General features: G+C 46.9%; 1 protein-coding gene across 3 annotated transcripts in view; it reads right to left on the minus strand.

Annotated features, from left to right (window-relative positions):
• Positions 1–15,205, minus strand: part of GALNT7 (polypeptide N-acetylgalactosaminyltransferase 7) — a 253,098-nt gene that overhangs the window by 56,066 nt on the left and 181,827 nt on the right. For all 3 annotated transcript variants that reach the window (XM_068278796.1, XM_068278797.1, XM_068278795.1), the window contains exons 3-4: positions 4,735–4,901; positions 694–824 (exon numbers count right to left, since the gene is read on the minus strand). In XM_068278796.1, the coding sequence (XP_068134897.1) occupies positions 694–824; positions 4,735–4,901 (298 nt within the window). The remainder of the gene's footprint in view (positions 1–693; positions 825–4,734; positions 4,902–15,205) is intronic.

The raw sequence follows: 15,205 nt of genomic DNA on the forward strand, positions 1-15,205 counted from the left end.
CAGGCGTCTAATAGATGCGTGTCAGGGATTCAAATTCGGGCACCCAGGTGGCGGGTTGGGCGCACGATGCGGCTACTACATAGGAAATAATGGTTGAAGCCTATCACAGACGATTGGTCATTTGGTGCTGGGGTTAGTGTTAGGCATTAGGAGGGGGAGTTTGGCTTTAGGCATTTGAAGGAGGGAGGGGGTTAGTGTTAGGCATTAGGTGGGAAGGTTAGTTTTAGGCACGAGGAAAACAAAAGTTTGCTTTCTTAAAACAGAAAGTATTTGTGATAATTCAGGTTGGAGTGAGCTCCAAGATGTCTCCCAGTGCATCACTGCTGAATATATGCAAATTAACCATTGTTGTCCTAATTAGAAGCTAAACACACCTCCAGATCCGCTGGAATGGAGTTGGGTAAGGGCATAGTAAAATATTAGTAATGCAAATTACCAATATTGTTTACTAACAGCACCACCTAGTGCCCAACTCATGTAGCGGTGCCGCAACACGTACGCCTGACCGGCTGCCTTGGCCGAGAGCCCTCTAACATGTGAACAAGGCTTTTCAACTTTAACTGAAATTATGCTACTTAACTCAAGATCAGACTACTCATGTGCATATACTCGTAACTGACAGCTCTTGAAATATTTCAAGCTATAATGTGTAGTTTTCATTCCCTCAGAATATGGTACATGTATCCTGCTTACCTGGCCTACTTTGGCCTTCTGGGCTCCAATACTTCTAGCCTGTATCAGACCCTCTCTACGTTCATTTCTAAAGACTTTGACCAGACCATTCCATTGTTTGACATAGTCATCCAGTCTCCCCTTCAAATGTTCTAAAGAAAACACACAACAGCATGGTTAGATCACATTCTCTGGTAGATCTTGCAGCCTGAAATGTAGCTGAAGCATGATACCCTCCTATGCTGATAGGACAAAATACACAAGAGCAGCCGAGAAAACAGCCTACTGTGCTCCACTGAGAGCAACAGTACCGTCATTTGCACTGAATGCTGATGAAACAATGCCTCTGATTATTCACAGGAGAGATGTTCATTTACATAATCCTCAGAGGATGGTTTAACAGCAAGAGACAACTCTATTCACTGCTCACATAATATGCCCAGTTGGTTTGACCAAGACAGGAATGGCTGAAGGGTTAACTTTTCCTGTGGCTGTTAACTGCAAAAACTAGAATAAGCAGATTGTTCAGTACAGTCACATTTGTCCCAACACCACACAGCACAGCCTCAGCCTGTGACACTGCCTGGCTTGGGGCAATAAACATATTGTAGTTGCCTCTGAGGCAGAGGTCACACTTGTCTGTTTTTCTGTGCATGTTTCTGCATATAAAAAATTGAGAAGAAATGCTAATGAAGGGGCAAATTCACACCTGAATGCATTTTTTTCACATGCAAAAAGACAATTGACATCAGTGCAGCACTGCATGAAGAAAAATGCACGCAGAAAACTGAAAGACAAGTGTGAATGGATTTGGCTGCCAATTGTCACTTGAAGGATACACAAAATGAGTAAATAAAACTATTTTTATTTACCTGGGGCTTCTTCCCCAGATGGGCAGGTGTCTTCTGTGCATGCGCGCCATCGGGAGCGTACTGCACATGCGCAGTAATGCGCCCCTGCTGATGTGGGCGCAAAAAAGACGCCAAAACATCCAGGGGTCTGTGGTCTTCAGTGGCTGCCAGTGGGAGATGGGGAAAGACCAGAGAGGTGAGGGACACATGTGACTTGTAGGAGCTGGAAGAAGCCCCTGGTAAGTAGTTTTAATTACTCACCTTGTGTATCCTTTAAAGATCTGGCATGCTGGATCATTAAAGTATACTAACCACCTGGGGGCTACTAAGTGCAAATATCTTCTTACATGAACCTTGGTGGGCAGCAGGCATTTACTTACCTACTTACCTGCGTGTAGCTGCTCCCTAGCCCCGTGTCCATATGGAAGCCGCCATCTTCTGTGTTCCTGTGCCGCAGGATGATATTCCCATGGTGACTTCCTGTGTACCTGATAACAGCAATGCCTGCCAGGGATGTGTGAAGCATGCTGGGAGATGTAGGTCATTGATGTGATCACATCTGCTGGTCAGGAGATGTCCCGGCATGAATCGTGGCAGCCCGGGACATCACTGCAGCAGGAGGAGATTGAAGTTGGAGGCCTCTATATAGAACAGTAAATGCGTGCTGCACCCCCAAAAGCCAACACAATTAACAAGCCTCCCTTAGGGGGAAGGTTTGTTCAAGAAGTTTTTTTAAAAAATGAGTGCACAGTTCCCTTTAAGCAGTCTCAGCAGAACAGGACGGCCCCGACCAGCTGCCCCGGTTGAGAAGAGTCTAGCATTAGTAGCGGCCTGTATGCCCGCTGTATTAACAATGGCAAGCAATATTTCAGGCAGGATCAGCTCATTGTGTGATTTCTATTGTCTACAGCATTGGTAAGACATCAGTCTCATTTCTGGGAAACTAATTAGAGCACAGACCCCAGCTACGCACACTCGCTCATTTATCAGCTGTTAGGGCGACAGTTTTGAGTGTGAGCACAAACACGCTGCTTGGCTACAGTTTATCAGCATGTGCTGTTCAGTGAGGAGGGAAGAAGCAATAAACAAGTCAGTGGCATTCCTAGGAGCAGTGATAAAAAGATGCTGCTTGTAGATCATTAGTCAAGACAATACAAATAACATTTATATTGCGCTGTTCTCCTGGAGGAGTCAAGCGCTTGAGCTGCAGCCACTAGGGGACTCTCAGTAGAGAGTAGCAGCAGAGTTCTCCCCCAAAATTATATCCAGCCAGGTGACATGGAAAAGTAGTCGGGTGAGGCACGATGAGGGAATGCAGGGCTGGTGCAACTCAGCTTACAGCATAGGAGGAGAATGAGGAGGCAAGCCATTGACTTCCGGGTGCTCACCAAAATTAGCTGGGTGGAGAACCCAGCTAAAAAAGCCTTGGGAGAACACTGAGCAGTGTTAGAGAGTCTTGCCCAAGGTCTCCTTACTTAACAGGTGTAGGCTTACTAAACAGGTAGAGCCGAGATTCAAGCCAGGCCGCTTGTGTCAGAAGCTCTGCATACACACCTTTGATGGATGTCGCCCGTCGGGGATTAGGCTTCTATGCCCTTGGGCGACATCACTGGGCCAGGCTGCACAGACACGAGTCAGCAGTATAGATTACGACACGTTGTGTTGCTATGCAGGGTGGGGCAGGGGGCCAACGGAGTGACATCATGCGGTGGGCGGGGGGAGCAGTATGAACAATAAAGCTGGCCGTTGCTGGAGGAGAGATCATCTGTCGGGCGGATTGCTTGCACGTTGGTCGCCTCTGTACACACGTCTGATTGTTGGATGAGGTGGTTGTTATCAGCCACCTCAGCCGACTTTAATCAAGCATGTGTATGAGGTTTCAGAGTTTCATATCCAAAATGATCGTCTTGGGTGAGGATTGTCTAATGTGTGTATGAGGCTTTAAAGAGAACCCGAGGTGGATCTTCGGAGCGCAGATGGGACACAGAAGCATGTTCTCTGCCTCATGACATGCCTCTGGGTCCCCACACCGCCGCTCTCTGCCCCCCCCCCACGCTATAGCACCCCGAGATTAGCGCCAATCTCCTAGCAGCGCACACACAGTCTCTCCATGCAGCGTCATGACCCGTCGTGAAAGTGGCCCATTGCGGAGAGGTGGGGAGCGGCGTTTTTTGAGGCTACTTGATCCACTCAGCCCCCTGGATCAAGTAGCCTACTTTTATTTAATTTATTTATTTATTTTTATGAGCCCATCTCAGGCTCTCCTTAAGTTCAATTTTGATGAGCTCAGAAAATGGTAAATGGCTGCACAACTATCAAACATCCAAGACAATGATGAAATATCTTTTCAGTCTTGAAATGTCTGAGGTCTGTATGTAACATAGGCTGTGTAAACACGAGGGGATCTGTGGACAGCCGATTGTTAACTTATTTGTTAACTTAGAAGTGTTATGCTGGGAATACACGGGTCGATCTGGCGGAGCGACTCCCGCCGCGTCCCTGCTCGTCCATGCGTGCGCGCGGATCGATTACCGCTCGTCCCCGCTGGCGCTCCTTATCAGCTGCTCGATTCCCCGCCATTGTCCGCCGGCGGGGATCGAGCGGGTGCGGGTCAAGCAGCGTGATTGGACCAGCTGAATATTATCAGCTGGCCGGATAAGCTGCTCGATACACGGTACAGAAACGTATAGTGTACCCCCAGCATTAGAAGTGTGCTTTTGGTTTCTGAGCAAACATCCAACCTTTATACCTTTTCAAAATAGCAGTTTTCCTAGAAATGTTGTCATCTGCAAGATGTTTTAGCATTCCCTTTTGCAGGAGTAGGGAGAGCCTTTTTCAGCTTTGCCCTGCACCCTAAATTCCTTGTGCCATAATTACATGAATGCATCAACGCCCATGCCGAGTGCCAACTAGTGCCCGGGCGGTAAACGGGAGCAGCTGACAGCCGGTGAACTCACTGCCTTCAGCTGCTCATGGAAATGAGACCTTAGTTTGGGCCAGATTTACCACCAGAATTGAATGATACCTGGCTTGATAAATCTCCCCCACAGAACATTCATTTTAATGCAACCATCTTCAATATATTTGAATCAGACTTGAAATGCATTTTAGGCAAGTAGGGCCATAGACAATCCTCAGTTTGAAAGTTCTTTTTGTAAAATTCAACAAGCATTTGTACTACATCTCTGTCCTGCAGCACCTCACAACTCACCTTTGTTACTGTAGTCATCTATCATGACAATCTCTGCCAAATATTTCCTAGGGGTCCTTTTAATCACACTGTGAACGGTCCTCATGAGTGTAGACCATCCTTCATTATGGAACACTATGATCACGCTGGATGTAAGCAGGTTTTCATCATAATTCCAGTACTTGCATCTGAAAACAACAAAAGCTGGTGGTGAGTGAACAGGAACATCTTGTGTATTCTCACTACATAATCATTGTGTACAGCATGAAACAGAGCTACTCATCACTAATACATGGTTTACTGGGCTACCTGTGCCCTGTTCTGGAATATCTGTTTCCTCAGAAATGTAACAGTGACCAAGAGAAAATAATAAAACATATATGGTTGGAAGTATTACACTATGACTATGGTAAGGAGCAGGGGCGTTTCTAGCCTTTTTGTCACTCCAGGCAAGCAGTCCTGTGTCACTCCACCCCCCCCCCCCCCCCCCAAAAAAAAAAGCACACACACACACAACACACAAGAATATAAACCGTGTGCTGTATTGGCTGGATGCAAGGGAGTCCTTGAGATACAAACAACCCACCGATCCTGACGCTTGTTGTACACCCCCTTCCTGCACTCCCTCAGCCCAGTTTGTAAATGCAGAGTATAGTGCAGAAGAAGCTGTGCTTTCACCTCTCCACTGGAGTCCAGTGCTGTGCTTCCGTCTGTCCACTCACCACTCGCCCTAGTGCCCAGCATCTCCTAACGCATGTAGCGTGATTACACGCTACATGAGGAGATTGAGGTGCCAGCACTAGAAGGAGCAGAAAACAGACAGGATGGTCGCACAGGCACAGCACTGGACTCAGGAGGGCAGGTAAGAGCAGAGCTTCTGCTGCGCTATACTCTGCATTTACACACTGGACTGGAGGCGTGCAGGAGGGGGACGGAAAAGATAGTGGGACAGAGGGAGGCACAAAGGGGGACAGAATGAGGCACAGTGGTACAGAGGGAGGCACAGAGAGATGCACACAGAGCCGGATCATCCACAAGGCAATGCAGGAAGGTGCCTAGGGCCTTTAGGGAGTCTAGGGACCCAGTTAATGCTAGCCCCTAACAAATCTTGCCAAAAAGCTAGGTGGCCATCAAGAGCGGGCCCAAAGTCGTTGCTTGCCTAGGATACCATTTCACCTTAATCTACCTCTGTCCGCATAGCAGAGGTGGCACAGGAGGACTAAAGAAGGCGCAAACACCAGTGGGGTGTGACCTCATTTGGCGGGCAGGGTTTAGTTTGGAGCATGGCGCAACCCAGGACCAATGGCACTCCAGGCAGAGGCCTGGAATGCCTATGGCTAAAAACGCCCCAGGTAAGGAGGGGCAGAGCGTGAGCTCCTTAGAAGGACAATTTGTGAAATGAATTACTCAGGACTCTTTCACACTAGAACCCGTTTCCTGCGTAGCAAGGTAAAATGAAAGTCCAAAGACTTTCATTTTACCTTTTACACCCGACGCTGCGGTTCGGTACGTTGTGGTTTGACGCACCCAGGAGCTTTTAATCATCGGAAGCCGGCCATTTCCTGTTGGGTGAATTAATAGCTACCGCTGCTGATTGCGTCGCACCGCAGCATCCCAACGACACACCGCAGGCTATTCAACGCATGCAGGAGAACGGCTCCTGCACGCGTTGTCTGATGTGAAAGAGCCCTCAGTGAACTCTAAACACAGGAAGTTTAGAAAAAGAGTAAGCTTTTGGCTAATAAGCCTTCTTCAGACTTCGGGTTACTGCCGTGAAGGGTGGCTTTAAGTTATTGAAAGAAAGACTAATAGAAACAAAATTTAAACATTGGTTCAAAACTATAGATAGAGGTTTCACAAGGATAGATAGGATAGTAAGATATGTATAGTATTTAAATTCCACATTTCTTTTTAGCCTAAGCAGGTATTGTAGCCATTATGTTTAGAAGTTAACTTTGAACACAAAATTTATGATCTCTCTCTGTGAGTCCTATTTGTGGTTGAGTAAAAAGTTTGCCTTCTTAAAACAGAATGTATATGTAATTGCTTCTGTTTTAAGAAGGCTTTTTTGGCAAGGCCGGATTTACCATAAGGCACTGTAGGCACATGCCTACAGGTGCCTGATGATGGAAAGGGGGCTTCCTCCCCTCCCCGAGTGCCTCCCTCCCTCATTCCCTATGCAGAGTCCTGAGCAAATCGTAAATAAGAGGTCATTTCTGAATTCCTCTGATGAGATCTCCCTTCAGTCGGGGGCACCACTAGCTACTTAATACTGATGGTACCTTTGGCTACCTAATACTAAGCGGCACCTGTAGCTACCTATGATGGGCAAGGGAAGTAAGGGAGAAGTGACAACTGGGCCAGCCAGCACACTTGGATTGCAGTTTGGTGGGGATTTGTAGGTACATGGAGGGCAAGGTCTAGGGTGCCAGGACATTTGTGCCTATAGGCTCCTGTGATGTAAATCCGGGCCTGCTATTTGGTCCTTTGTAGCCCCTTACACACTGCTAGGAGTTCTGGTTCATCATGATCTGGTTCACCATGGGTAATCTGTAACTTATCTATTTGTCATAAATTAGCTAATATCCTGTCAGGTCTCCATTTTGAATGTTCTGTTGTAATTAAGGCATCTGAATGTCATAATTTATGTATGCAAAACAATCTACTGTATGTTTGTCCTTTTGATGTGAGAGGTGTATAAGCTGCGTCTTGTCAGCATACAGGAATTGAATCTGAAGAAGGTATCCTCCAGATTCAAAACTACTTGCTTTAAAGGGACACTGTAGGGGGGTCGGGGGAAAATGAGTCGAACTTACCCGGGGCTTCTAATGGTCCCCCGCAGACATCCTGTGTTGGCGCAGCCAGTCACCGATGCTCCGGCCCCGCCTCCAGTTAACTTCTGGAATTTCAGACTTTAAAGTCTGAAAACCACTGCGCCTGCGTTGCCGTGTCCTCGATCCTGCTGATGTCACCAGGAGCGTACTGCACAGGCGCAGTATGGTCTGTGTCTGCGCAGTACACTCCTGGTGACATCAGCAGGATCGAGGACACAGCAATGCAGGAGCAGTGGTTTTCAGACTTTAAAGTCTGAAATTCCAGAAGTGAACTGGAGGCGGGGCCGGAGCATCGGTGAGTGGCTGGGCGGGCACAGGATGTCTGCGGGGGACCGTTAGAAGCCCTGGGTAAGTTCAACTCCTTTTCCCCCGACCCCCTACAGTGTCCTTTTAACTGGTGGCTAACATGGCACAATACTCTACAGTTACTTCAGTGAACTCTGTGAGGCACTTTGGGAAATATCATTGCTATACAAATGCATAATAATAATTGGGTATCTGATGTCAGTGCCCATATGTAGTAGCTGAGAAGGCCAACCTAAGCTGTAATCAGCTAACAAATCACCTGGGAGAGTATGCAGTGCTTCCTACCATATGAAACCAGAGCTGAAAAGCGTCTGCTCAGATACACACCCATTTCCAGTGAAAGAATAATGCTCTGAGTAGTGCAGGTGATTGTGCTGAGGTAAGAGAAGTCAGGCATAATAAATGACTTGTGTTACTGAGCACAGGTCACTGTACGCCTGTATAACATGCCAATAATCAAGTCTTGTGCCCCTGGAGTACTACTGCAAGTGACCAATATATGAAAAGGTATTATTATTTTTTAGTATTTATATAGCGCTGACATCTCATCTATAATGATAGTGAAATTTCCCTTCTGCTGAAATAAAAATAATGCTACAAACATGTATCGGTTTTGCACAAATGTTTTTACAATTAATGTTTTTCGAAAATACCCTTTCTATTCAATATGCAGCTGACTATCAAATCCTAGATTCAACAGGAGCAGAACGTCCACTAATTTTTTGGAGTTTCAGTACAGAGAGCCTAGGTATTTACTCTTCCTGCATTAGCAGTCAGCTGCACAAAGCAGGTGGTCTTATTACCTACACCTGCACTGAGCGACTGACAGCAGTAACAAGGACACTCCCAAGTCTACAGACTGTGCTGGGAGCATGATGGAGGTATGGAGGAGCTGGGAATGTGTAGCAATGATTCTAGCAATGAGTTAACCTTAAAGAGAGCCCAAGGTGGGCTCATACAATTAAAAAAAAAAACAAAAAAAAAAAACTAGGCTACCTGATACAGGGGGCTGAGCGGATCAGGAAGCCGGCCAAACCGCCGCTGTCTGCTGCTCCTGTGGGCCGCACTGGCCCACTTTCACGACCTCTGAGTCACGACGCTGGAAAGAGAGATTGATACTCCCTCCCAGCGGAGGCGGGAGAGTGGCAGGGGGCGTGGTGAGAGAGAGAGAGAGAGAGAGAGAGAGAGAGAGAGAGAGAGAGAGAGAGAGAGAGAGAGAGAGAGAGAGAGAGATGCGAAATGGCAGCTCTGGAAATCCTGCAGGAACACCCCTGGCAGGCGTTTTGAATAGGGAATCCCTCTCCCTCATGTTTGCCCTCTGAGATAGTGACAAAGATAGTGGGCAGATAGCGGTGTTATAGGGACACAGGGGCATGTCATGAGGCGGAGAACATGCCTCTACGTCCCATTTGACGACCCCCCCCCCCCCCACGAACCACCTCGGGATCACTTTAAAGGATAACATTAGTGAGAGGTATATGGAGGCTGCCATATTTATTTTCATTTTAAGCACTACCAGTTATCTGGCTATATTGCTGATCCTCTGCCTCTAATACTTTTAGCCTCTGGACAAGCATGCAGCAGATCAGGTGTTTCTGACATTGTCAGATCACACAAGATGCATGCTTGTTTCTGGTATGATTCAGACACTACTACAGCCAAAGAGATCAGCAGGGCTGCCAGGAAAGAGGTATTGCTTAAAGTGGACCTGAACTCAGAACTCCTCTCTGCTGTAAAAGATACACAACAGCATAAATAACCTTTAAACAAAAACATTTCTTTGTTACAACTGATACAAATCCTAAAATAAATCTGCACAGTTTCTACTTCCTGATTGGAAGCAGACATATTGTTTGCAACCTGTACTTTCAAATGGGTTTATCTGCTTATCTGGCTTAGGCAGTCATGTGACACAGGGGGAAATCAAATTACAACTAGTGATTAGTCACAAATGAGGTTGAATTACACAGGCTAAACTCTTTAAATACATACATAGTGCATTTCTGTTATTTCTGTTCCTTGTGTCCCGTGCAAGAGTTCAGGTCCACTTTAAAAAGAAATAAACATGGCAGCCTTCTTATATCCCTCACTGCAGTTAAACTGAAAGGATTGTTGATTTCCTAACAAAGGTGACATTTTCATATAAAGTAAACTTAAAGAGACACTGAAGCGGAAAAAAAATATATGATATAATGAATTGGTTGTGTACTATGAATAATTACTAGAAGTTTAGCAGCAAAGAAAATATTCTCATATTTTTATTTTCAGGTATATAGTGTTTTTTTCTAACATTGCATCATTCTATAATATGTGCAGATTACACAACACTCAGCATTCAAAATGATTCTTTCAGAGCAGTCTGTGCACTAATGACCTCTCCTCTGGCAGAGAAAAAGTAAATAGTTCAATAACACTTGAGATTAGGGCTGCACGGTTTTTCGGTTTAAAACCGAAACCGCGGTTCGTGGCAAGACGATCTGCTGATCGTCACTACCTTCGGTTTTTCGGTCCAGTTTAATAATTTGCTTCTGGCCCCGCTGTGCGCGGATTGGCCAGAAGCGGTGAATATGTATGAGTGTTAATGAGCGGGGGGGTTCGGATCCACTCCAGCGAGCGGCCAGGCACATACAGCATTACCAATCACTGGCTAGCGATGGAATGACGGCAGCGGTAGGCGAAGCTGTATGCTCTGTACAGCTCCGCCTACCACTGCCGTCATTCCATCGCTAGCCAGTGATTGGTAATGCTGTATGTGCCCGGCCGCTCGCTCGAGTGGATCCGCCCACCGCTCATTAACGCTCATACATATTCACGGCTTCTGGCAAATCCGGTCCGCACTCTGTAATACTTTGCTTCTGGCCCTGCTGTGCGCGGATTGGCCAGAAGCAGTGAATATGTATCAGTGTTAATGAGCGGGGGGCGGATCCACTCGAGCGAGCGGCCGGGCACATACAGCAGCATTACCAATCACTGGCTAGTGATGGAATGACGGCAGTGGTAGGCGGAGCTGTACAGAGCATACAGCTCCGCCTACCGCTGCCGTCATTCCATCACTAGCCAGTGATTGGTAATGCTGTATGATGTGCCCGGCCGCTCGCTGGAGTGGATCCCCCCCCCCCCCCCCCCGCTCATTAACACTCATACATTTTCACTGCTTCTGGCCAATCCGCGCACAGCGGGGCCAGAAGCAAAGTATTACAGACAGCGGACCAGGCAGTGCAGAAACCCCCCCCCCAGCATTTGAAAAAAATCGGGGAAAAATCGAAATTGCAATTTCTGAGAGGAAAATCGCAATTTCGATTTTTCCCTAAAATCGTGCAGCCCTACTTGAGATCATAAAAGTCAGATAACAGCCCTCTCCACCCTCTTGAAAGTCATAGAGCTTAATTGCTTTTTTTGCATAGAGATAACAACTGGAGTTTCTTAACTCTTCCTGTACTGGAAACAATTAGACTGATGTATCTGATCTTAATGTTTTATTTCTTAGCTGTACTACACATACAAATCATAATATCATAATTTTTTTTTCGCTTCAGTGTCTCTTTAAAGAGACTCTGAAGCGAGAATAAATCTCGCTTCAGAGCTCATAGTTAGCAGGGGCATGTTTGCCCCTGCTAAACCGCCGCTATCGCGCCGCTAAACGAGGGTCCCTTCACCCCAAAACCACCCCCGCAAGACTTGGTCGCAGACTTGGTTGTTCCTGGAGGCAGGGCTAACGGCTGCAGCCCTGCCTCCAGTCGCGTCTATCAGCAGCGCATCGCCGCCTCTCCCCCGCCCCTCTCAGTGAAGGAAGACTGAGAGGAGCGGGGGAGAGGCGGAGATACGCGCTGACAGACGCGCGTGGGGCAGGGCTGCGGCGGTTAGCCCTGCCCCAACCAGGAAGCGCTCACCCACTGCACCGAGGGGATTTGGGGGTGAAGGGACCACCGTTTAGCGGCGCGATAGCGGTGGTTTAGCAGGGGCAAACATGCCCCTGCTAACTATGAGGTTATAAGCGAGATTTATTCTCGCTTCAGACTCTCTTTAAAAGTTGCATCCTTTCTATAAAACTTGTAGCAGGTCCTGATAGATGTCAGCAGCGTGGCGAGTGTTAGTTCTGCATTGCCCAGATAGCAGACAGGCAGCCAGCGCACTACAAGGAACTGTCTCATCTGTACACTCTCTGACAATCTACACTCAGGCATGGCAGCCAGGCTGGATGATTTGAGACGTGGTTATAAAACGAATATACAAAATTCATGATCATAAAACTGCAGCGTTAGCTTTCTGGCAGTTTCCTAGTTTCTGCATCTATCATCTTATGACAGTTCCTCCCTGAAAAGCAATTGACATCTTAAATGTTTATGTAATGGGCAGTCTCTCGGAGCAGCATTTCACATTTTTATTATACTGTGTACCACTATATAATAACTGATTTATTTTTATTTATGTAGCAGTAGATGATTCCGCAGCGCTTTAAGGTACATACAGTATCTCACAAAAGTGAGCACACCTCTTGCATTTTTGTAAATATTTTATTTTATCTTTTCATGACACTAAAGATATGATACTTTGATACAATGTAAAGTAGTCAGTGTACAGCTTGTGCTGTCCCCCCAAAATAGCTCAACACACAGCTGCTAACAACTAAACCAATGCAACGAATGTGAGTACATCCCTAAGTGAAGACTGTCAATTAGACATTTTCCCATCCCGGGATCAAGTTACTAGGCAAGCCTAGAACACACCTTTAATTTTTATTAGCCAGTCGGTGACCAATTTTACCGCCTCCATACAGTACAGTACCCACACCTTCAATTTGGATCAGCCAATTTTACCACCACCATGTAATATGAGGGTTAACAGATTTTGAATATTATGAACAGATTGTATGTCGTTCATGGTGTTCAAAATCTGAGGAAGAAAAAGTGTGTCTTACGCTGGGCATACACGGGTCGATCGGCCGCCGGATCGACCCCCGCCACGTCCCTGCTCGTCCACGCATGCGCGCGGATCGATTCCCGCTCGTCCCCGCCGGCGCTCCTCATCAGCCGCTCGATTCCCCGCTATTGTCCGCCAGCGGGGATCGAGCGGGGAATCTATCCGGCAGGCCATCGGACCTGTCGGATATTATCAATCGAGCCATCAGGCGCGATTGATAAGCCTTCCCAGCATGCCGTGTATGCCCAGCATTATATTCCCGAAAAAAAATACGGTAATAAGGGTGGTAAACTGGTTAGCACGCCTGTCTTGCAGAATACTCATTTCATCTCCTATAGAGACATTATCTCTGTGCAGTTTGTGAGGGCTTCCTTCCACATCCCAAATCCATGCTGGTCGACTTTCCCTCAAACTGTAGTAGGGACAACGCCTCTGAGGGACATCGAGTAATGTGATTTGTGCAGTGTACTTTGTAAAGCACTGTGCAGTATGCTGCCATTATATACATACAGGATATAAATACATTCAGAAATAACCGCAATGTAAAAGAACATTTGTCTCCATCATCAATAGACGGGTTACAAGTGAGAACAGTGACTCAAGGCATGCTTCCACACTCCATGTGCTCTGACAAAGAGCAGAAAACATCTGCTGCGAGTTGTGTTACTGAGGAGGGAGGAGGGGCAGGCGGAGGAAACCAACAACCCAAGCCTTCATGAGAAAAGGGAAGAAAATACTGAGAGAAGGAGACAGACAGCAGCAAATGTTTGATTCTTATGGCAGTCATAAAAGCTGACTCTTGAAAACCAATCCCATAGAAGAACCACCTGGTATTCTCAAGCATCTGCAAGCTTACGGTTAGCCCGGACTTACCACAACACATCTGCAGCTGACTTTTAGTTGTTATAATGCAAACTTTAACTGGATTTAGGCAGAGAAGCATAGTAACGGGAATGTACATGAGGATCTGCAATATGCCCTTATCAGCTACAAATGACATTTACATTTTTTTTAACCAAACTAAAGGTACATACACACGTCTGATTTTTCCAAATAACCGGTCGTTTAGAACCGGTCGTTTGGACGTCAAATCAGGCATGTGTACAAACGATCGTTCAGCTGATAAGACTGGATTTGACCAATCCACCAAATTTTTTGTATGGGCAGAGATTGAGCCTGCCGTCCTAGATGATAAGTTGGAAGTAGAAAAAAAAATGAGCAAGCTTAAGGATCCGAGCTACGTGTAGTGGCTGGAAGGTGTGATGGTTAAGGGCTCTGCCTCTGACGCAGGAGACCAGGGTTCGAATCTCGGCTCTGCCTGTTCAGTAAGCCAGCACCTATTCAGTAGGAGACCTTAGGCAAGTTTCCCTAACACTGCTACTGCCTATAGAGCGCGCCCTAGTGGCTGCTGCTCTGGCGCTTCAAGTCTGCCAGGAGAAAAGCGCAATATAAATGTTGTTATTTGTCTTGTCTTCTCTTGTCTACTCAGAGCCAAATTGTGATCAGTAGATGCCTGCGCTCAGTGCATCACCATTCCTGGCATGCAGCACTTAGTGCCTCCTGAGAAGTGGTTGAAAGGAGGGTACTGGCAACAAGAACATTTACACCAAAGGCTTACTTATGTGTGTGTGGAGTTAAGTCTAGTTTGTCTGGTCTAATAAGTGCTGCTGCACCACAGCTTGCAGTGTAAAGCCGCATCTACACACGTAGATGCGGCCGCGATGCTCCTTATCAATCGAGCCGCTGATGTGGCTCGATTGATAAGATCCAACAGGACGGATCTTGCTTCCGCCGATTCCCTGCTCGCTCCCCGCGAGGGGACAATGGCAGGGAATCGAGCGGAAGATAAGTGGCGCCGGCAGGGACGAGCGGGGAATCGAATGCGGCGCACGAGCGGCGAGCGGGGACGTGGCGGGCACGCGCGGGTACGCGGAAGAGGCGATCTGGCGGCTAATCGAGCCGCCGGATCGCAGCCTCATCTACGCGTGTAGATGAGGCTTTAAAGGACCGTAAAGTCACAGACCAGTCAGACAGCCATGTTAATGCCTATCTCTCACTTAAAGTGCCTACAATGGGCACGTGAAACCAGGCTATCATCTCCCATTGTTCCATGGTACACTGTCAACACTGGTCAAAACTGATCAAACATTTTGGGAGAATGGACTCCCAGCAGATCAATGAAATATGCACATCCTAAGTGGGTAAGGGGTGGACACAGAAGGTATGGAGTGGTGGGAGGTTGATAATCTGTAAATAAGATATGTGATTCACATACGTGTGAAGCTTCTGAGCTTGGGGGAGGGGATTGATAAAAGAGACATGATGATTCATGCTCCCAAAAAATCCATATATGCTGCAGAAGTGTGGGGCACTGCATTACATTTGGAAGAATAAATGACTGTACCTTAAATATGACTTGTTATAAATAGGCA

This window comes from Hyperolius riggenbachi, chromosome 1 (assembly GCF_040937935.1).
Source record: "Hyperolius riggenbachi isolate aHypRig1 chromosome 1, aHypRig1.pri, whole genome shotgun sequence".
Classification (NCBI taxonomy): Eukaryota; Metazoa; Chordata; class Amphibia; order Anura; family Hyperoliidae; genus Hyperolius; species Hyperolius riggenbachi.